Source organism: Xenopus laevis, chromosome 6L (genome assembly GCF_017654675.1).
Source record: "Xenopus laevis strain J_2021 chromosome 6L, Xenopus_laevis_v10.1, whole genome shotgun sequence".
Classification (NCBI taxonomy): domain Eukaryota; kingdom Metazoa; phylum Chordata; class Amphibia; order Anura; family Pipidae; genus Xenopus; species Xenopus laevis.
The window spans coordinates 94105947-94129954 of record NC_054381.1 but is presented as its reverse complement, the minus strand read 5'-3'; the positions used below and the strand labels follow the sequence as shown (position 1 = coordinate 94129954).

Sequence of the window (24008 nt, the reverse complement as noted above, 5' to 3'; positions counted from 1 at the left end):
AACCCACAATGCATTGCACTATGATATTCTGTTCCTTATTGAAATCATATGTTCAGGGAATTGTGGGGTTTGGAATGCAGTCTAAGGACAGCTGGCTGTTGAGTAACAGTAGTCAGCCAGCTCAGCAAAGTAGTCAGAAATATCAGCAGAAGAGCAGGGGGCTAGGCTTGAACTATCAGAAACCATTAAAAATCATGAAAAGTCTGCATATTTTTTAATTGATGTATAATGCAAAATTGCTTGAAATTATGTTTACTTTTCAAAAAGCTCAAGTTATGTTTTTGTGGAGTTCCCCTTTAACTATTTATTATTGCCCCTCCCTTTTGTGTAAATCTCAAGGATATTTAACGCTATAGACTATAGTGTTGTTTTACAAATAAATGTTATGTGTACTCATAAAAACACAATGTGCAATAAAAAGTGCATGTTTAGACAAGTGCTTCTTGAAGAATATACTATTTTCTTTGTAGAAACCTAGACGTTATGAAATCAACGCCTCATCATTTTTTCATCTAGCAGCAAATATATAAATATGCATGCCTAGATTTGACAAAATATCAATTAAGAGCGTTTGAATCTGAATACCTCTAGTGCTTGCTTTTGGAATTTTTCAATTTCCTGTCTCAAATTTTGTCTCTCTTTCTGTAACTCATTTATCAGGCCCTGTAGCTCCAATGAGCGTTTGTTGCTTGTTTGCAGCTGGTTCTTTAATTCTGTAATAGTTGCTGTTTTTTCACCATCCACCTCGTTTTTACTTTTCTTGACCTCATCGTATTCCAGTCTTAAGTATCTCAGCTCTTCTTCTAGCCTTAAGTGTTCTTTTGTCAGATTTTCTGTTATTGACTGAAGCCTTTCTATCTCTATTTTACATTCATTTAGGCTTTTGTTTCGCTCTTCGATTGTCTTTTGCAAATGTTCATTGCGCCCATGAGCCTGCCTTAAGTTTTCTTGTTCTACGTGTAGCTGTCGACGTAGACTTTCCACCTCAGCCACCAATTTGCTCAGCTCATCAATATTTCTCTGTTTGTCCCTAAGTTGACCATCTAAAGATTCCCTCTGCAGTCTCAGATCATCTTCAGTTTGCTTTTTGACAACAGTAATTTGTTCAATTTGCTGTGTTAGGTGTGTGATCTTTTTCAATTGTTCACTGCTGGTTCTTCTCAAGCTTTCCAGCTCATCTTCTAATTTCTTATTAGTTGTATGTTCGTCTGTTGCAATTCTCTTTTGTCTGCTGATCTCCTCTTCAAATTTCAGTTTTTGTGTTTGCAATTCTTTCAAGTTGCCTTGAAGTCTGAAAATTTCACTTTGTTTGTCTTGATCTTTTAGAGATAATTTTTCATGATCTGCTTTAAGTCTTATGAAATCTTGCTCCTGAATTTTCAGTTTGTTTATGGTCTCTGTGGCACTGCTGTTGACTTTCTGCAAATCAAACTGTGTTCTCTGCAATTTGACATGGTCATCTTCCAATTTTTTTCTTTGCTCAGTTTCAACTTCTATGATCTTTTTCAGTCTCTCGATTTCCTTGTTACGATCCTGAATAGTTTTGGCAGCATCCTCCAGTGATTTTTTTGACTTTTGCTCTTGTTCGTTTTTAAGATCATTGATATGTCGGAGCTCAATCTCCATCTGTTGTTTTTTCCGAGATATCTCAGATGTGTAGGATTTCTGCTGGTGGACATCATCTTCTGTTTTCCTGAGATTATTTGTCATTTGTGATATAGTAGTTTTCAGTCTATCGATTTCTGCCAAATAATCTCTTTTTTCTCTTGATAAATTATCAATCTGTTTTCTGAAGTCATTGATATTATCTTCTTTTTGAACAGTTATTTCTTGGATTGTGGTTTTTGTGATGTTTATTTCTGTCTCATACTTGTTTTTCAGATTTATAAACTGTTCATCATAATTGTTCCTTACCTTAGCGAGTTCATTTTCATAATGCCTCTGGCGTGCAGCCTCTTCTTGTAGTTGGTACTTCAATGTTTCAACCTCGCTATTTCTCTCCTGTATTGTCCTTGCAGCTTCTTCTAGAGATATCTTATATCTTGTAGTATCTTCTGAGTGGATATTAATTAACTTTTGTAACTCAGTTTCTAAATGCTGCTTTCTCTGGGATAGTTCAGAACCAGATGCTTTGTGCTGGCAGACCTCTTCTTCTGTCTTTCTACGTTGCTCATTTATTTGAACTATAGCATCATTCAGTCTTGTAATTTCTTTTAGCAGGTCTCTATTCTCCCGAGCAAGTTTCTCCAGCTGGGCTTTAAGGTCATATGTGTCCTCTTCCTTCTGTGCAGATATCTGCTGAATTGTTGTCTTCGTAATGGTTATTTCTGATTCATACTTGGTCCTCAAACTACTGATTTCGTCATTATACTGCTTCCTTACCTTTGATAGCTCATTCTCATACTCCCGCTTCCTCTGGCCCTCATCCTGAAGAAGAATCTTCAATCTCTCTATTTCGTACTCCTTCTCCTTGAAAATCTTTTCAGTCTCTAGCTTTTGTCTGTTCAGAGAATCCAGGTCATTTTGTTTTTTCTTCTGCATTTGGTCAAATTCATTTTTTTGCTGGTCACACCTGTCTTCCAATGCCTTTCTCCTTCTTTTTTCATCATCAATTTCATATGTTAATCTAGTTATTTTGTCATTAAGCTCAGTTATCTGGCTGTAGTATTTTTCTAAATTCTGTTTGGCAGAATTGCCATCCATTTCTGATTTTCTCTTCATATCCTCTAGCAAGAGTATTCTGGACTTAAATTCATTACATTCGATTTGATACTTTTGAAGATTTTGATCAAGAAATTTATTTTTCTGGGAATTGTCTGAATTTGCATCTCTTGCAAGTCGCAACTCCTCTTCTAGAAGTTCAATTCTCGTATTTTTCATCTGAAAAAAAAACAAGACACTTATTTAACACTACTGTAATACTTCTTATGAGAGATCTAGTAAATAATTACTTCTTTCCTGTTCCATCAAGAATAAAGTACAATAAATGGTTTCTAATATAAACCCAACAAGATAAACTAAATTATGACCTTTTGATAGGGTCATAATTATACATTATAATGCATTACGATACCTTTAGGTCTTCAAGGCTCTTTGATGTTTCATGCAGAAGTCTATAGTAATCGTTTCCCCTGGTAAGAAGCTCAATGTAACGTGCTTGAATCTCAGCAGACTAAAAACAAAGAGAATATAATTACAGGGTGTTTATAGGATGTCATATATAATTAATATAGGTCTTGTATAACTAAAGGGGAATTCAGATGTGTATTTTAAATCCTAAAGGCCCATGTATTTTAAACACATTACTACATCAACATCCATATTAATTCAGTATTATTCATTAATTATACATCCTGGTTTCTACTGGAAGTTTAAAGTTTTATATATATTTGACTAGGTAGTTCATAACCTATCCACCAAATGTTGCACAAGCTATCTGCATACAGATAAAGTATACTTATAAATATAAAATTTGGATTTGCTTTTCGTACAATAGTGTTGAAACACTCTACATGCAAGTATCCGTGTAATGGGTAGTATATCTCTTATAACTATTATTTTTATATACATTTGGAAGAGGAGTTTGTCACACCTGAAACCCACTTTTTATATTTGTGTATCTTCAAGATTTACTAGCCTTAACACCATTCAGCAGTAAACTGAGCAAGATAAAAAAAGCAAATCTATTCTTCTGCCCCCTACCCATACACACACACAAGACTGCACCTTACTGCTAGGGTAGTGCCAGTCTTGTGACATCATATACCGTGTTAGCAGCACTAAAGCTGTCCTTTTAGGGAACTTGCCTTTGGGATAAGTTGAAACATGAGGACTTTTACATTATGTTTTATTCAGAAAAGCCATATTTGCAAAACTATAGCTGTAAATTAAAGGGATACTGTCATGGGAAAACATTTTTTTTTTTTAAACGCATCAGTTAATAGTGCTGCTCCAGCAGAATTCTGCACTGAAATCCATTTCTCAAAAGACCAAACAGATTTTTTTATATTCAATTTTGAAATCTGACATGGGGCTAGACATATTGTCAGTTTCCCAGCTGCCCCCAGTCATGTGACTTGTGCCGGCATTTTAGGATGGAACTACTTTCTGGCAGGCTGTTATTTCTCCTACTTAATGTAACTAAATCAGTCTCAGTGGGACTTGGCTTTTACTATTGAGTGTTGTTCTTAGATCTACCAGGGAGCTGCTATCTGGTTACCTTCCCATTGTTCTTTTGTGAGGCTGCTGGGGGGGAGGGGGTGATAGCACTCCAATTTGCAGTACAGCAGTAAAGACTGACTGAAGTTTATCAGAGCACAAGTCACATGACTGGGGCAGCTGGGAAACTGACAATATGTCTAGCCCCATGTCAGATTTCAAAACTGAATATAAAAAAATATGTTTGCTCTTTTGAAAAATGGATTTCAGTGCAGAATTCTGCTGGTGCAGCACTATTAACTGATGAGTTTTGAAAAAAAAAAAACATGTTTTCCCATGACAGTATCACTTTAAAATGCTCCAAGGTTTTTACCTCTTGCGTTATGACTCCTGAAGGGGACTGCACCATTGTCCTTTTGATGGGGATATTGAGTAGTGTTTCCAAACCAGAGCTATAGGATGCTAACTGGAGTTCGTAATCCTGAAATCGAGAAAAAAAAAGATAAATATTTGGTTTGTGTAAACATTAATATAATTACCTTTTTGAGTACAGTTTTTACGAAAGTACACAAAGAGCAAGTTATAGATACGTTTTCTAAAAATGAATGTACTATGCAGATCAAAAATCTAGTTCTAGAGAGAGAGGCAAAATTCCATGGCATGCAGAATGTACTGTAAAGTGCAGATCAAAAGTCTAGGGGTATATTTATCAATCAGTGAAGTTAGAAATCACCACAGTCTGCTAGCGTGAAATACCGCCTCTCCTTTAATTTCTATGGGATTTTTAAAGGCGTATTTATCAAATGGTTAATTTTCACTTTCACCCTTTGATAAATACTCTTTTAAAAATCCCATAGAAGTAAATGGAGAGTGGCAAAATTTCACTCTAGTGGACTGTGGTGATCTATAACATCACTCTTTGATAAATATACCCCTAGTTCTACTAGACAGAGAGAGAGAGAGGCAAAATTCCATGGCACATGCAGACTTCTGACCTCATATATACTGTCAGAGAAAACCAAAGTGGTCACACTTTCCTTGCCAGCTACCAACTGCTTACCATTTAAATAAATAGGTGAATAGGTAAGTGGTTGTAGGCAGACAAGGACGTTTTCATAGCCTCCGTTCTCCTGAGGAGGACCACAGTGCTTGATTGCTGCATATGCCAGGAGTTAAATCCTTTATTGTTTTGGCCATTATGACACATTACAGTATACAGACAAGAACATTTCTCTTGTATAGTATATTGTCATATACAAACCGTTTCATAACTATTGGGGGAGCTGACCCTGTGACAGCAGTTGGGTCCAAAAGGCTGGTGGGGGTCACAAGTGACACACAAATGCACGTGCATCTGGGTTGGGGACCCAAAATATTTTTGCTGAGAGGCCTGTGCCCCTGATATTATACAGTACCACTGGTTGCAAATTATTTTGTTTCATACAGTATGAAATTTCCAGCAATTCTGTTTGCCTGGAAACTCCACTTATTGTCTTACCTTAATTCCTGATGCACATATGTCTGCAGTCTTTACAACGTCTTCCACTTTATCTCTTTTGCCCTGAATTTCAGCATTCAAAGCCTGTTTAACAGATATTTGAGTCATTGTTAAATATACTTCTTGACACATATGCAAGCATAAACATAATCTATAATTGCTAGGGCATATGGGCTGGGCCCCTCCACACAAAATCAGCATTATTGGTCAGTGTGTGAAAGCCTATGGGGCTCTAAAATGATTAAAGTATTGTGATTAATACTTAAGAGCATATATATTGGCTTTCTAACATAAATTAGTTCAGTAGATGCTCAGCTTTATTGGCAGAGAGCCCCAAACCTGTCTAATTGTTTGTCAATTCAGTTATATTCAGTGTAATTGTTAAACCATTGCTATGTGTGCAAGGGCATTTTCTACCAGTGGCTGGCTCTATATAAAATGTTTTTACTTTTCTTTTCAGTTTGCTCTATGAAATACTAGGTAGGTATGCCATAACTACTGTTCTGTGACTAATTATAAGCATTGCAGTTTGATTATCGCAGCAAGACATATGATGCTTGCTTCAAAACCTTTGAGAACTTATCAATAAATACAACAATTAAATAAAAAAATAAAATATGCATTTAGTACCTTTTGATCACTTATGCATCTTGAAACAGTGGTCGCATCTGACAGTTTGATGGATTCTAGGGAATCTTGCTTGTGCTTTGTATCACTTATCCACTTGCTTAACACTTGCGAAACGTCTTTGTAATTCTTTATTTGCTTGCTTTGTTTCTCTAATTCCCACAACCTTAAAAATAAGAAAATACTTTTCAGTTGCCTTCAGTGTGTTCTCTTATATATCACTCCCCCTCAACAAGGCGATTAGAGGACTGAATATCTCAATTCCGAGCTATTAGTTCAAGGTTAGTGAAATCAATGTACCACCCACTACAGGATAAATTAACTAATGATTACTATCTCTTCTGTTTAAATGTAGGCTCCTACGAAATGCTCATTCTGCAAACCCCATTATAAATTAGTTCAGATGTCAGCTTTATGCCTTTTTAGAAGCTGTTCTATTTGAGAAAATAACTTGTAAATCTAATCAGAAGTGTTTTCTCATCATTTAAACAGAAGCTTGATGGGGCTGCTCCCTATAAAAGATTGATTTAGAGTGCTCACAAAATTTAGAAAAGACCACTTTATAGTTTTTTTTTTTTAAATGGTTACATGGTTCTCCTTAAAGGAGAATTCAATCCTGTATAAAACAAAACCGTACCACCCCCTCCCTCCAGGCTAACTGCCCCATACTTTATACTTACCCCTCGGCGCAGATTCTGCAAGCGGAGTTCCACGCATCCATCTTCCGGCTCCTCTGTAAGCTGACTGGGAGATCGGTATGTCGGCGCATGCGTAGTTGGAGCAGTTTGCCGGTTTTCGACAACTGCGCATGCGCCGAATTGAACGGAAATTGACGATCTCCCAGCTTACCGAGGATCCGAAGATGGATGCGTGGAACTCTGCTGGCAGAATCTGCGCCAAGGGGTATGTATAAAGTATGGGACATTTCCCCCGGGAGGGCAGTTAGCCTGGGAGGAGGAGGGAGGGGGGTCTTTCTGGGGTGGGAGGCACAGGGTTTTTTATACAGGGTTGAATTCTCCTTTTTTAGCCATTTGTTGAAGTTAAACTATGAGTGGCTAATAGTTTTACAGTGCCTTAGTTAAAGCAAAAACTATACTAATACCTGCTCATACATACAGAAATGCTGATATAAACAAGTTGAAAATACCAAACTATATCCTTTATTCTTCCTATATGCATAATTATGCCTTGTTACCTGTCATCAATCTCCTTCTCTATTCTTTGTGACCTTTCTATCAGTTGGTTTCCTTTGTTCCAGAATTTTGACATGTCCAGGCCATAAAAGGGATATGCCTGGTTAACACGGTCATTTATTTGTAGGGTGCTCTTCAGCTCAGAATCTAGTGTCTTCAGCATGCCCTTTTTTTGTTCCAGCTCCATCTTCATTTTCTAAAGATTAAATGATTGATTACCGTGGTATATATTTGAAAGGCAAATGGTCTATTGAAAATGAAAAATGTAAATTGTATCTTGGAGTATTTATACTTACTTTTAAAGTACCCCTGTATGCTTCAACTTTTGCTGGATCAAGGGAAATTGTTTCCTCCTCAGTCAGCCTCACTTCATAAACTTTGATCAGATCCTCAATTTGTAGGATACTTTGGAGCAGCAACCTCAGTGACTGAAGCCTTAAACATAAGTGCACAAAGTCTTTTGACAACAACCCTTTATAGAATTTATTACATCCTGTCTTTCTATAATACTGTGTGTGAAAAGAGCTTAAGGTGTGAAAAAAGTGCTAATTATTGACACTGTATGTGTTGTATATTTGGAGACAGAAATCTAAGAGGTCATAAAAATGACTGGCAAAAAACATGACAGCTGTCATTCAACTAATTATAACAGTGTTTGGTGAGATTTGAATAAAGAATACTAATTAACAAAGGCAAACATTTTAGAAAATCAGGGTTATAGAGTATATCAAAACCCTAGTGTTTCCAAACATGTGTGGTTACTATAAAATCTACAAGGAGTACCTGCAGACTAAAGAAATACTCCTTGGATCTAATGCCTGTGCATTAGTTGTACATGCTATTCAAAACATCCAGGACCAGGCCCAGTGTCTTTTGCACTCTTGGCAAGGGTAGTTAACGTTACCCCCTGGCTCTGCCATGTACGGAAAAGTTAATGGTGGCAACAGAGCAACTAAATCAGGAAGGATGAGGCACAGCAAGGAGCTGGTCCAATAATCATCTGCTAAAATAGTATACTGCTATGCATCTGCTGGAAATACACCTCCCCTCACCAAGTACATCTGTTGCATTATGCCATTCAAATGACTTTATTCATAAGTACTGAAGGCACAGATGAAGGACCTGGAACAAATAGTACAAACATTTGTGTCTGTATGTATATGTATGTCTAACAACCTAAATTGTAATTTGTCATTTTTTATCATTAACACATAATAAGCAAACTCATGCACTATAGGTCTTACCTGACTCTTCTTTATCAAGAACTAATTAGTGGTTATTTGTGCATTTGTCAAACATTACCTACATATGAAATGTGCCCCATTACAAACAGCAGAGGGAAACACATTAATACTAGTATTATAAACAGTGCAGAATTTACACCAATTTTAGTGACCCATAGTACCCTTTAAGCAAGAAGCATTTACTAGTCCCTTTTTGAATGCAAACATTTGATTGTTTGCGATGAATTATTATACCTGGTACAAACTTTGCAAAATTTTACATCTAATTCAAATTCTAAGTAAATCCACTAGAAGTCATGCAGACCAGATATGGTGTATTTGCATTTTTAAGGAAAAAACTAATTATTGAATGTAACAGTGACCTCTCTGCATACCTCTACTGCATATTTACGGAGTGATCTAGGAGGTAAAAAATGAGAAGCATTGTGCATACTATATAAAGTGTTATGATATTTATATAGGGGTTATTTTACTTATAAAGCAAATTGCAAATGATAAAACTAGAAAATAATAGAAAAAAACATTGCTATTATTGTTTAAATAGTATATATTCTACCTTACCTTTCTAAATGATCGGCTGAGAAACCATTAACATTTTCCATCTTCTTTAAGAGGAAACTGAGCTCTGACTGTAGGTATGAAGACTTATCAGATTCCTTTAGACTCAATATCATCTCTTTAATTTTACTGATTTGTGTAGCTATTCCCTGTCCTTCTCCTTTTAGGGTCTGTTGAAAACAATAATTTAACAGTTACAATGTATACAAAAGAAAGGGCCCGCATATGTGTATGCCCAGATATGAAGGCTAAGAGAATTTTCAGCCATTGGGCCTCACAAAAAGATGATTAGAACATTTTCCCCAAAACTACTAAATTTACTATTTCATTTTTTATGCGCCAATTAGTTAAATGTTAAACTTAACTACAGGGATGCAATGTCAATGTAGTAACTATATTTTAATGATTTCTTGATAAATCACAATAAACTTTACAAAGATACCTAAAGTAGGAGTAAATTAAATGTGTTCCATCTACCTGCGGTTCAGGCAAGCATTGTTGCATCAAATGCATTGGAGGATATTGCCCAGTATACTGTACCAGGTGCTTTTTCTTTGCAATATTTCTTTATAAAATATTCCGATCTTATCATTTTACATACCTCAATTTCACTTATTCTGCGTGGAAAATCTTTAGCAGTTTCTTGGTCCACATTATAGATGTTGTTTCTCACCAGCCTTATCTCATAGCCTTCCAGCTGTTTACGGATCCTCTGCAGCTCAAGCAACAGCCAGTTCTCTTGTTTCTCCCTGTCACGATCTATCTGCTTGCTGTCCACTTCCACCATGGAAGATGAGACATTTTTCACAACTTCTGTTCATGTTAAAATAAAATATGTGTCACTTATTTCCCAAATCACTATGACCTATTGGTACTACAATATTCAGCCTTTCTATAGAAAATGTAACTGCAGCTAAACGGTTTTTGCATGCATCTACAGCAGTCTAGTTTTCCTTTATTTTTGAAGTGGGACGATAATTTATCTAATCTGTGTGCCAAAACCTATTAGCATGATGATTATCTAAAAGTGATCATTCATAGGCTGACCCACAAGGTGGCCCTCACCTTGATGGTTAACAAAATGTTGCTGTCTGGGTCAATAATCCTCAATCCACCAGGATCACAGGAATATCAGTCTAAATGCCCAAATTTTGCTGTTTGTAAACTGTTTCTTATATATAAACAGGTAATTTTTGGATCAGGATCTGATCCAAAGATTACCTGTTTATACTAGAAACAGCAAAATAAACACTTTTTAAAATTCCTATGCAGGTAAATAATCTATTATACAGAATGCTTGGGACCTGGGGTTTTCCAGATAAGGGATCTCTCTGTGATCCATTTCGATCAACCTACCTCAAGTCTGCTACAAATCATTTAAACATTTAATACACCCAATTGGATTATTTTGCCCAAATATAGATTTATGCAGGTTAGTTAGGATCAAGAACAAGGTACTGTGTTACCATTACAAGTATGGGACCTGTTATCCAGAATGTTCGGGACCTGGGGTTTTCCGGGTAACAGATCTTTCTGTTAATTTGCATCTTCATACCTTAAGTCCTCTAAAAAATCATGTAAAACACTAAATAAACCCAATAAACTGATTTTGCTTCCAATAAGGATTCGTTATATCTTAGCTTGGATGAAGTAGAAGTTATTTGCTTAAAATGAAGTCTATGGGAAATGTGCTTCCCGTAATTTGGAGCTTTTTGGATAATGGTGTTTGGATAAGGGATCCCATACCTGTATATAAATACAATGGGACATCACAGCTAACTTTATAGTGAAAGCTTCATTATTGCTATCAATCCCTGCTCTTTCTACAGACATTTTATACAAATTAGAACCCAAAAGCAAAAACACACTTCATGTAATTAGTCCCCAAACAGTTGGACTGCTCCCCAAGTAATGGTAAAAGCAGTGTTTGGGAGCTAAAGGCCAATTAGGACAAAGAATTATATGCTAACTTATAAAACAATAGCAAGGATATTGTATATCCTTTTTAAGAGGTATTGTGAGTAGGGAATATACAAATATAGTATTTAAAAGGTGGTCTTCAACCCAAATAGTCTAAAACCTGTTCACTAAGCCAAATTCATCTGAGATCGGTTAACATGTCATACCTATAGGAGGAAACCCATCAAAAGAGGAAAAAAATATTAAAAACCTACACAAAGAGAGTCAGAAATGTGCCAATAGCAGCAAAGATTTTTTATACTCCATCTTGTAAATATAACACCAAGAAAGTTATGCAACTAAATCTAATATAATGATCTCAACCAAAATGTTGCAGAAAAACTGTACACAACTATCCAAATATATAGCCGAATTATTTCCAAGATAGTCTGGACACGTTGAGCCATTTTTACCTACCGTATATGTGGTGAAATGTTTTTGTATGATTTGTAAAGAAGAGAATAAGAAACTATTTATATGGCAGATATTTTTGATGCAGAGCAAAGTTCAAACCTTTAGTTATGGGGGTAGCATTTTGCTGAACCATCTTCCTTTCAGTTACTGTGGTCGATTGACTTGGGAGCTGCACAACCAAAGTCTGATAGTGTTTCTGTGCTTCTGAGAACTGAGACTGCATTTTCCTTTTGTCTTCATCTCCAAACATGTTTGAACCTTGACTGTTTCTCAAGAACTCCTGATAATGAATTTCCAAGTCTGTAACCACCTTTTGGTAGTCTTCTTGCCGCATAGTTTTAAGCTGAAATGAATCAGAATTAAATAAAGTTAGAACTTCCATAGAGCATATGACCATTCTTTTACAATGTTAATTGTTATAGAAGTAATTCAGAAGTTTTTCCAATTTTCCTATACCTTAGCAAAAGTCATTGCCCTAATTTTCTCTATATCGATCATGCAGTAGTGCCAGGATATCAGCGATTTCATGTTGATGTAAAGCTGATTCCAGAGGACCAAGATTGCTTCGTAGAACTGTTCAATCCTGAAGAAAAAAAGCAATTAACTATAAGTTCATGCAATTAAATAGCATATTTACATATATTTGACCATATGTTTGCTCTAGCAACAAATATAACCCGCCCTGCTATGACCCGCCGATTACGTGACAATGATGTCACAAAAATTGCTGGGCGAGCAGACGCGAGACTATAAAACCGGAAGCCAGCATTTGAAGGTGGCGGGCGGGGAGAGCAGCAGAATAGCTCAACCCGCACCCGGTACTGCGAGGTCGAACCGAACCCCGGGTCCCACGGGTATCGGGTCTGCCCGCACATCACTAATAAAAATATATATATATATATCGGCAAGATCATCTGTGGCCATGTAGCTACAGTTACCTTCAAATGACATCACTTGAGAAGTCAAATCTGATCACTCATGTGAGAGATGTGCCAACAAATGAAAGCTGTGCACAAGGCCCAAATAGGTGCTTTACAGGTTTTTCTACAAATTCCAGACCAGCACTAGATATTGTGTGGCTGCTGCAAATAACATTCTGGAAACTTACTTTGTAGCCAGATCCACTGCTAATGGATTTGGGGGAGGAATAATTAAACTGACTGAAGGCACCACCATGTCCAAACCTCCAGGACCAGTCACATTCCATTTGCTACGTTGGGTATTGTTCTTCAGAATGCACTCATCTCCTTTGTGTATAACTTTCTGTACAGAATTAAATATATTTCTTTAGACAATAAACATATTTAAATGAGATCAATTTAACGTAATATTGACATATACATATTGCCAGTGTTTTCTTATTTCATGCCTCTCCCTACTCTGCTAATATTTAGTTGTTAGTGACCCAACATGCAAGTGTTTGTTGCAGTTTGTGTTTGCGGTATGTAACTTTAAAACTGTAGAAATGTGATCATTACAATCTGTTGTATATGCCTAGTGCATTTTTTCGTGAATTCATTCTGCTCCATCTACAAGGCTAGTAAGTAACCAATTATCATTTAGTTGTTGATTTTATTCTACACTGGCAGTGGCATCCTCCCCCCCCACCACCAAAAAAAATCATAAAAATACCTGATCTTGCTTGTAATCACATAAAGCCTTGAGGACTACAGTCTTTTCTCTCTTGTAGTCAGGATTACGTGGTTTGAGCTGTACAATTTTCTTGGATTTATTCACCAGGCTCTGCACCTGCCTTTTATATTCATTAATCTTCTCTTTTTCTTTCTGCAAAGTAATAATGTAAAATTGAGCAATACACGGTGTACATTATCAGCAAACTACACAAAGAGTGACACTTCAACATATTTTTTTGATGTTTAGTGGAGCAGCTTTTGTGCATGACATCTTTCTTCAACATTTCTTTGTGAAAGATTTGGCCAAATACTGAACCGAATCCGACTCCTAATTTGCATTTGGGAAGGGGAAAACATTTTTTACTTCCTTGTTTTGTGACAAAAAGTCACTCGATTTCCCTCCCCACCCCTAATTTGCATAGGCAAACTAGGATTCAGTTCGGCCAGGCAGAAGGATTTGGCTGAATCCAAATCCTGCTGAAAAAAGACAGAATCTTGCCCGAATCCCAAACTGAATCCTGGATTTGGTGCATCCCTAATCTACAGTAATAAATCAAATACAACTTTTTTTCTATCAAAGATGATTCATTAGAAATCCGACTGGCTTTCTCAATTTAGAATATTATGGTGAGCTCTAATCCCATATTTTGATAAATCTGCCCCAATATGAAAGAATTTTAAGAAAAAATGAAGAGGTGCATCTTTAATTTAACTTTTAGTGTGTTATTGATGATTGGCCCATTCTTATCAACTTTTCAATTGGTCTTCATTATTTTGTTATAGTTTTTGACTCTTTCCAGCTTTCAAATGGGGGTCACTGACCCCATCTAAAAAAACAAATGCTCTGTATTTGTATTGTTATTGCTACATTTTATTACTCATCTTTAAATTCCAATCCTCTCCCATTCATATTCCTGTCTCTTATTAAAATCAGTGCATGGTTGCTAGGGGAATTCGGACCCTAGCAACCAGATTGCTGAAATTGCAAATGGGAGAGCTGCTGAATAAAAAACTAAATGACTCAAAAACCTCAAACAATAAAAAATGAAAGCCAATTGCAAATTGTCTAAGAATATCACTCAACATCATACTAAACGTAAACTCAAATGGGAAAAACCCCTTAGGAAGGGAAATATTTGGGAAATGGGAACAAAGGGAAATATTTATTTAGCCGTGTCTAATGAAGTAAAAAATGTAAATGAACTATTTAAAACACAAACGCTGCAGTACCTCAAGGTCTTTAGTCATATCCAGAACACGTTGCAGGGACATGCTTTTGTCAGAAATATATTTCTTTCGGATGGTCTCTTGGAGGTTCACCAAGTAGTTTTCTGTGCTTTGTGCTTCATCAAAAAACTAAAAGAAAAAAAAATAATGACATTCATTCCATCAAAAGCTTGAGATTTTAGCCTGGTCTATGCTGCAATTGCTGGAAACAATCTTGCTTATCACCTTCCATAGCCCTCCTGTTGTGTTATAATCCCCATAAGGTGCAAGGACACATGGTGTTTTTCCTCTTGTGGTTTAAAACGCCTAAAATGCCTTGTTAATGCCCACATTGTAATTGTGTGAAAATGTTTGGATGCCATTTTGGGGGGTTTACGAGTTTTTAATAACTTTACCTGCTGCACTTCACATTGCAGGCAAGGACACTATCAGCCTTGAATAGTCCATAGCTTCTGTTTTAATAGCCTTTACAGAGAGAGAGCGAGAGCTATCGCACCAACTACAGGCATTCTCAAGTATTGAGTACCATTTTGCAGGAAGTTGTACAGAGTGGGCTTTTAGGATTTGGCTCTTTACTACATGTCACAGTATTACACTAACCTGAACTTTAAGAAAGTTATTTCATATAGCTATATCAATATAAGCTACTCACTTGAAAATATGCAGCGTTTTCTTTCAGGTGGACATCAATGCATTTGGTTATTTGCAGAATCCAACTCCACTGAGTCTGCAGGGTATCCATGTATGCCTGCAAAAATAACACATTTTCAAACTTGTATGTAGCAGCAAAAAGCACATATTTCACGGAAAACAACTTGACAAGACCACTAAACCCATCTCAATTAAACGAAATTACACTGAATAAGGAAATCATTATGGCCATGATCAGTGAGAACACAGAGTAGTAAGCAGACTGAAAATTATAAAGGATGTTATTCTTTCATACCTCAATTTTGTCTGCTGCAGGGTGCTGGTTCATGATAAGCTGGTCACTTTCCTGCTTCAGCTTGTTAAGTTCCTTTTCTTTGATCTCCAGCTCACTCATCAGTTTCTAATAAATAAAAGAAATCGTTCTGTAGAATATGCCACAATCACAGCAAGCAGTTTGGAAACTTAGTGTGAAGAATACAGAATTGAATATTATTTACTGGGTATAGTTTTCGTTTCAATGTGTGAATTTAAAAATGGTTGTTGGCAGAGGACTATTTAAATACTGTGTGTAACTAGCTAACTTACAGAGAAAGATTCTTGCTTCTTTGGGATGTCTGTGTTGCGGTCGCTCCAGTCAAAAACAAGTTCTTCTTCCTCATGGTCATTGATCCACATGATCTCTTTGGATGTTGCTTGGATTACGGCTTGTAGCTGACGCAGTTGATCCATTCTTTCAAATGAGGCTTTCTACATAGAACAAATTAACATGTGCCGTGTTTAGTAAGCAATCTCTCAGGCACCTAAGACACACTTTGTTTGTGGATAAGTTCTCTTTCTATTACCAGCATCTTCTATCATTTTGTAGCTTCAAAAAGTCTTACACATACAGTAAATGCAGGGGCAATCCCTACTCCTCTGCTGCCTGAGGCAGCTTCCTGCTGCAGCCCCCTCCCCTATTTGGCGCCGGACAGAGTGCAGGGGGGTCCATGATGCTAGCGTATAGATGCGCACATTCAGCTCAAAGTTACCAGGCCCTGCATTTTTGCCGTTGTCCGTAGTAACAAGTGGGGAGCTGCCGCCAGAGGTGAGTTTCTTAACTGGCCTTATCAGCGGAGCGCCCCTGCATAGATGGACTAGCTACTTGGTAAAAATCAACCATGCTAAATATATCTGAAATTCAAACCTGCAAAGAAAACTTTTGTAGTACAATTCTCCCCTTAGGGGTCCCATATATACTGTATCATTGCTGACACAAATTCACCTACCAATAGACAATCGTATTCCTCTTCCAGCTGATAAATTGCACCCTTTTCTCTCTAGAAAAAACAAAATCACATTATGATTAGAGAGAGTTATGGAAACCCCTATAACCCAAAACTTAATTTCAAATGTATGAAAAATGTTAGAGATCATATTTGGAGGAAAGAATTTAGATTTAGAAAATTACCACATCAGCTTTTATTTTATCAAGATCCCATCGATAGTCAGCAATGGCATTGTGGAATTTCCTATGGTTGGCAAGTTGCTGTTCTACGGACGAGGCATCAAATCCCCAGTCCACCATCTCCAGTTGGCGCTGCGAAAAAACAAGATGGAGAAGAATCATAACACACATTAAGTTTAAAGAACCCACTAATTTTTACTTCAAAATGTATTAAAATGATGCTTAATAAGTAACATTATTAGCCTTTGAAAAGTTATCACTTGTGCACAGAAGGTGTTTTCACAAAAACATTGTGTACATTATTCGGTCACAATCTGCTCTGTGTGCACAATGAATACCTGCCATTGCAAACACAGGGCCACATTCAATTTGATAAGAAAGACCTATCTTCTAGTTCAATTCCAGATTTTTCCCATAGAGCCAGATGCTATTCAATGAGAAAAATGTAAGAAAATCTCAGTTTTATCACATAAAAATTCTGACTGTTCTTTTAACAGTTAATAAAATATTATTGGTTATAATGTAAACAACTTGAACATTGGATTTATTAACAACAGAATAGATTTGGCATCAAATGCAAGTGTCTGTAGCAGGATAAGACTCTGACTGCAGCTTATAGGCTTGTGTCATGGGGCCAAATCAACCAGATATCTATTGGGAAGGCTGGTATTTTACAAGCCTAGTTGGTAAAACACCCACCCAGGTAAATCTGTAATGCCCTTTAATGAAGCCCTCAACCTGCCTAGAAATTTACCATCCCTGATTGCCACTTTCTAGGTCCCTGTCGCAGAGTGGGCCCATCCCTCTGACATCATCACCAGTAAAAAATTGTGCAAAAGGTGGCAACCCTATCCTGCACATGTTCATCTTAACAATCTATACTCTATTTTCCCTAAATTCATACTTTTGAAAAATATAACTATTGTTACTAACAATTTTGGTGGTGATAGTATGAGAGACTAAGTTTTACATTCATGCCTGTTCTAAATACTGTAACTTTGTTGCATATTTATCAAAGGGTGAAACCAACGCTCACCACAGTTCAACAAAGAAAACTTCTGCCATTCTTTATTCATTTGTATGGTATTATTAGAGGTATAAACTCTCTCTGATAAATAGGCTTCCACAAATCCCATAGAGTGGCGGAATGTCACTCTTTGATTAATATACCCCAATGAATACAAATGTAGTTTTGAATCTGAGCTGTAGAGGTCAGTGTGTAAGAAGAGAAGCTTGTTACATGGATGATTACAGGCACTGAGGCCATGAAGCTAACTGACAACACTTCGATAAATGTGTAGTACAAAGAAGTGTACATGCAACTGAAATATATGCCACTGGGTGTTGTGCCTTTGTCCTTAAAAAAGTAGCAAGAAGAGAAAAAATTTACATGAATATACTGACGTATGGACTTTGAGCTTTCACAACCTACACAGAGACAGACCCTTCTGAGTCACAGGTTCTGGCTGAGTGCCTGAGCCTGAGAACAAATAACATGGTGGGTAAGCAAATAATGGAGTGAAAAAAAAACATATCCTACAGGGCTGTTTGTCATTGACTTTTTCTGGGTTTTTTTCTTTTTGAGAAAATTGTTTTTTGAAATTATCCATAATCAAAAATACCTAGTAGAAATCTCAATTAGCCTCTAGTTTCATTGGCATATAGTATGCTTGCTTTGGAATTATGACAGCCTATGAAAGCTGGTAGCCATTTATTAACAGGTGCAATTCAGTTAGAACAGCACAGGGCATTCAGTGGTCCCAACACAGGGTAAAACAGTTCATGTGGAAGCAAAATACTTACGATGGGTGTAGGGTTGCCACCTGGCCTGTATTTTACTAGCTGGTAACAATGATACTTGATCCCAATGTTAATAGGGAATAAAGATAAATATACAAGAAGGCCATATTTCTTCCAGAAAATGTGACAGCCCTAGATGGCTGCAACAAGCTAACTACAAAATAGTATAACCATATTGACTACATTTTCTTCTTAAGTCCTACCATGCAAAATCGACATAGCATAAATAATATTGTAGTATTCAAGGTTAAACAGTTACTACTTACTCTATGCTGCCTTATCTGACCCAAGGTCTCTGAAGTAATCCGTTTTGTGTGCTCATCCCATCCTGATCCACTCTGTGAAGAAAATCCTCCACTTTTAGATCCTTTGCGCATTCGTGGCCCATTGATGGCTTTATAGAGAGCTCGCATTTGATCCTGAAGTTGAGCGAGTCTAGCAAAAGAAACTTATTACAAGATTGATCATTGCTGCCCTCCATAGAGAAAAGTGGTGGTCCAAACTCTGCTGTCCACCTGTTACTGCTGTTATTTATGTGCCATTTACCAGGTTAGCGCTCTTTTGTATCAGAACACCACACATTTATAATAAAAGTCAATTGCCAGGTTTATTTAAATATTCACAAGATATTCTTGGGGTGAACAGTTAAAGGAACTGTAGCACCAAAAACATAAAGTGTTTTAAAGTAATTAAAATATAATGTACTGTTTCCCTTCACTGGTACAACTGCGTGTTTGCTTCAGAAACACTACTATAGTTTATAGTTTACACATGGTTGTGTAGCCATGGGGGAAGTCATTCAAAGCAAAGGTTACATGGCAGATACCAGATGCACTCTGTAGAATCCCATTGTAATTTATTGCAGATCTTATCTGTTATCTGCTCAGTAGCCTGTGCCTTCTCTCCTTTTTAGCTTGAATGGCTGCCCCCAATGGCTACACAATAGCCTATTTACATAAACTATAGTAGTCTTTCTAAAGCAAACACATAACTTTTACCAATGCATAGCAACAGTACAGTATATTTTTATTACTTAAAAACACTTGTTTTCTGGTGTTTCTGTTCCATTAACAGTACTAATCAGGCATTACAATGAAAACCACTATACAAACCAACTATGTGATAGCATTCCTCTTAAAATATCAGGAAAGAATAAAAACAATTGCACAATCACAGCTTTTACTATGTGGATTTCCTGCGCATAGAAATTAGTGGCATAAAACACTTTTTATATCTAGATAGGGTCAATTACTCAGAGTTTCCTCTCTAAATCCATCATTTTGCAGTTTAATATAACAAGAAACTCCCTATATATAAAACAATTCACCTATATAAAAAAATCTTGCTCCCGGATGGGATCTATAAGTTATTATTTTAAACGAGGGAGTGGCGAGAGAGCAGAGAGGAGTAGCAGAGCTCCCTCGTTCAAGATTTTAACTATAGACCCCAGCCGGGTGAAATATATATATTGTATTAAACAGCAAATTAATGGATTTAGAAGGGGAAGCTGTGATTGTTTGGGATTGGTTTTTATTCTTTTCTGATAATTTTGAGAGAAATGCTGTCACATAATTGGTTTGTATAGTGTTTTTTTTTTTTTTTTACAAATGACTGATTAGTACTATTAACTGTTCATCCCGAGAATATCTTGTGAATATTTAAATAAACCCAAATTGACTTTTATTATAAATGTGTGGTGTTCTGATACAAAAGAGCGCTAAGCTGGTAAATGGCACATTGTATTGTTTGAGTTTGTATATAGTATATATTCTGTTTAACTCGTTAATATCACTGGAGAAAGTCGCAGTTTATCTAGAATACACTGATTAACTATACAAATAAGTTTAGTTTGGATTGGGTAAAATTTGACTGCTGTTATTTATAATCAATGAGCCATAGGCGAAGCATGCAGAGTAGCAACAGGTATAACTTCTAAGCTAACGTATTTTTAACCAACATATTGTGAGGTGAGGTCTGCCTGTCACCTCTCAATGTGCTTCACGTATTGCATTTCTCATTCAGTAGCATTGGCGGCAGTGACAGGCATGTTTTGGAAAGTTTGGTAGTGGAAGTCAAGGTATGCCATTGGCCTGAACCAGCATATGGTTAAAGAAATGGCTATTACTGCTACACTCCTAGTTGTGTATATACACAACTGTATATGTTCACCCAAGGCCCAAAAAAGCTGCAGTCCCTTCAGACCAAGTAGGCAACTTATTATGCTGTGTATAGAGCCCTTCCATCAACCTGCCTAACCAATATCTGGCCCAGAAATGCACAGGCAGGTGTGAAAATCTCATTGGGCGAGGACCAAATCAGGGTGTTGATGTTTTCCTATTTCGATTGGTTGCCATAGGCCCCCATTATGATCCAATTGCTGGCCTAGGGGTCAAACAACAGGATCATCCCAAATTGGTGCAGCATCTTAGTGGTTAGCTTGGCTTAGTGGTTAGCTTGGCTTAAATACAGATCTCAAAATGCATGTCCAGTTTTAAGGAACAACATAAAAAAAACAACATAAACTTTCTAAATAAATGTGTGTATGTACTTTCTACTGTATTGTTCACATGGCTGTCCCATAGCTCTCATTTCCCTAATCAAGCCATCAACTATTTCGATCTGTTCGTTGGCTACTCCCAGATATTCATCCAGATCACGGTTCCGAACTGGCTGACTTGCATCTCCATATTTAAGTTCCTGAAAAAAAAAAAAAATATTGGTTGTCATGCAAAGCAAGGTCATGTTAGATTTCAAGAGCATCATAATCACCTACAACTGTTGTCCATTATCTATAGCTGTAGTGTTGCTTCCTCAAGGCCTAGTTTGAATAAGTGGCAAATAGCATCAGTATTTCCTAAGAAATGGTTTACACTTTTGCATAACATTTTCTTGATCCTTAGTGGTACAAAATGAAGTGAGCCATAAGTACCAACACAAGATTTAAAATTCCTCAGTATCACATATTGTTTTCATACAAAAGTAAATACTTTTTAATCTGAGAAGTATTTCTCTTTAAATTCTTGGTCTGCAGATAGATGGCTACAATTCAGCCAAATATACAGCTGCTAATGAAAATGTTGCTGCAAGAGTTAATTTGAGACCCCTCTTCCAAATACAGCTCCTGCCTAACAGCCTGGTTTTCTTTGTTTTTAAGGCTATAACAGGCTGAGATCAAGTAAATAAGGAATGTGGCAAATGGGTAACAAACATTTAAAAAATTGCATGGTAGAGGTATGGGTAGGGTTGCCACCTTTTTTTTGGAAGAAAATACCGGCCTTCCTGTATATTTAGATTTTTTCCCTATTAATAACATTGGAGTCAAGCATAATTTTTACTAGTAAAATACTGGCCAGGTGGCAACCCTAGGTATGGGACCCGCTATTCAGAATGCACTGGACCTGGGGAATTCTGGATAAGGGGTCTTTTTGTAATTTGGATCTCCATACCTTAAGTCTACTAGAAAATCATTTAAACATTAATTGAACACAATAGGATTATTTTGCATCCAATAAGGATTAATTATAGGTTAGCTGGGATACAGTACAAGGTATGGCTACATTACTACAGAAAAAAGGGAAATCATTTGAAAACATTTAAAATTATTTGAATATAATGGAGCTTTCTGGATAACAGGCTTCTGGATAATGGGTTCTATACCTTTATTAAAAAGTGTGAAAATACCATCACAGTATAGTATAGCCAGTTTCCACAAACCTCAGTAATGCATATTGTGGTAACAGTAACAGCATCCATGATATGATTCCAAAAGAGTTAGATTTTTTTTTAGCATTCTATTTTTTCACCAACTCTAAATTGAAATGATAAAATGTACCCAAAAATAATAATCACCTTCCCTAAAAGACAATTTGTAATCAGTATATCGTTAAGTCTACAAAAAAAAATTTTTTAAAACAATATTAATGTCCTCATACCAATATGGTTTTATGATAGTTTAGCTAGGATAAAGTACAAATAAATGATTTAAAAATTGTTGAATTATTTGCTTAACATTGTCTATACTAGAGATGGCTTTCCCATAATTTGGAGCTTTCTGGATAGGATAAGAGATGCCATACCTGTATACTTCGACCAAATTCCTGAACTGAATCCAAACCCTCATTTGCGTATTCAAATGTAACATTACAAAACAAATTGAGCAAAAAAAACAAAATTAAATAAGTCAACTTCTGGTCTAAAATCACATGATCATTAGGGTTTGGATTCTGTTCAGCCATGCACTCGGATTCAACTAAAAATATCTGCAAAAAAAGCTTGGGTTCAGCTCAAAACCCAAACCATATCTGGGATTTGTTGCATCTCTGATACTGGATTTATATAGGGATTATTGCACTTCTGAAAAAATTTCATCAAAGAGGGATCGAATAATTATGTATCTAAAAAGACTGGGTCACAGATGCCTTTCAGTGGGTCCTAAAAAGGAGTAAATAATAGGAGTCTTGGTTCCCTATTATTTTCAAAATGTTATTGGTTACTATGGTTGCTAGCAGATAACAGATATGCTGTATAGACTACAATGGGTTTAGTTCTTACAGGGGGTAAACTGGGGTCAAATGCCATTCATGGCATAATCTCATTGAAACAGGCAATAAAGCAGGCAATAAATATTGTTGGCAATAAATAGTTTAATTTGTAGATTCTCGAACAACAGACAAATGAAATGTATCTCTCTGCAATTGAGAGATAATTCATTGGCTCCTATATTTAAAATATACAGGTATGGGATCTGTTTATTGTTCAGCAGCTCTCTGATGTAGAATTTCAGCAGCTATTTGGTTGCTAGGGTCCAGTTGACCCTATCACTCATTTAGGAAAAAAATGTCAGTTGAAGAAAATACATTACTTACATGCTGTATAACTAGTTCTGCTTGCCCCAAGTTTGCAGATATATTCTGAATCAGATCATTAACTGTGTTAGGGCGCCTTGCCATGGTCCCACCTTGCCTGTAGGTAAAAAAGAAGATTAAATAAGTTGCTTGTCATGTCCAGCACTGTAATTGCTACAAAGACTGCAAATGCTACTGCAGAATCAAATTCTTATTAGTGCCTTTTTGATAGGGATGCGCCGAATCCAGGATTCGGCCTTTTTCAGCAGGATTTGGATTCGGCCGAATCAAATTGAAATCCTAATTTGGGGTCCAAGTATGAGTGGTTTCTTTGGACTGCATACCTATTGAGGGCCTAACCTAGCAGCTGGTGTATGTAGGAAGAACAATAAAAAACATTTATTTGTAAAATTAAAAATTCACAGAAAAAACTGTGTAAAATGCTTTGTAAGATAAAGGTTGGATTTTTCAAGATATGTTTTATTTTACCTTTTCAATCAAATAATTCATACTTTTAAAATTGATTGCCTTTTTCTATGTAATTATAAAACAGTACCTTGTAATTGATCCCAACTAAGATAGAATTAATCCTTGCTGGAGGCAAAACTAGCCTGTTTAATTACAGTTTATTGATTTTTTTTTTTTAGCAGACTTAAGGTATGGAGATTCAAATTACAGACCCTCTATCCATAAAACCCCAGGCCCTGAACATTCTGGATAAGAGGTGCCAAACTTGTATTACTTTGAATAAATTGAG

General features: G+C 36.4%; 1 protein-coding gene across 3 annotated transcripts in view; it reads right to left on the bottom strand.

The window, feature by feature from the left end:
• dsp.L (desmoplakin L homeolog) overlaps positions 1-24008 on the bottom strand; it is a 41282-nt gene that overhangs the window by 5897 nt on the left and 11377 nt on the right. The window contains exons 2-23 of one of the 3 annotated variants that reach the window (XM_018267776.2): positions 23273-23369; positions 20956-21104; positions 18674-18842; positions 16611-16739; positions 16429-16479; positions 15749-15910; positions 15459-15563; positions 15165-15260; positions 14516-14641; positions 13284-13436; positions 12760-12914; positions 12108-12234; positions 11751-11994; positions 9880-10091; positions 9282-9448; positions 7773-7911; positions 7479-7672; positions 6287-6449; positions 5657-5740; positions 4532-4639; positions 3074-3172; positions 586-2880 (exon numbers count right to left, since the gene is read on the bottom strand). In XM_018267776.2, coding sequence (XP_018123265.1) covers positions 586-2880; positions 3074-3172; positions 4532-4639; positions 5657-5740; positions 6287-6449; positions 7479-7672; positions 7773-7911; positions 9282-9448; positions 9880-10091; positions 11751-11994; positions 12108-12234; positions 12760-12914; positions 13284-13436; positions 14516-14641; positions 15165-15260; positions 15459-15563; positions 15749-15910; positions 16429-16479; positions 16611-16739; positions 18674-18842; positions 20956-21104; positions 23273-23369 — 5224 coding nt within the window. The remainder of the gene's footprint in view (positions 1-585; positions 2881-3073; positions 3173-4531; positions 4640-5656; positions 5741-6286; positions 6450-7478; positions 7673-7772; positions 7912-9281; positions 9449-9879; positions 10092-11750; positions 11995-12107; positions 12235-12759; positions 12915-13283; positions 13437-14515; positions 14642-15164; positions 15261-15458; positions 15564-15748; positions 15911-16428; positions 16480-16610; positions 16740-18673; positions 18843-20955; positions 21105-23272; positions 23370-24008) is intronic. The other 2 variants (XM_018267777.2, XM_018267779.2) reach the window with 2 other exon arrangements.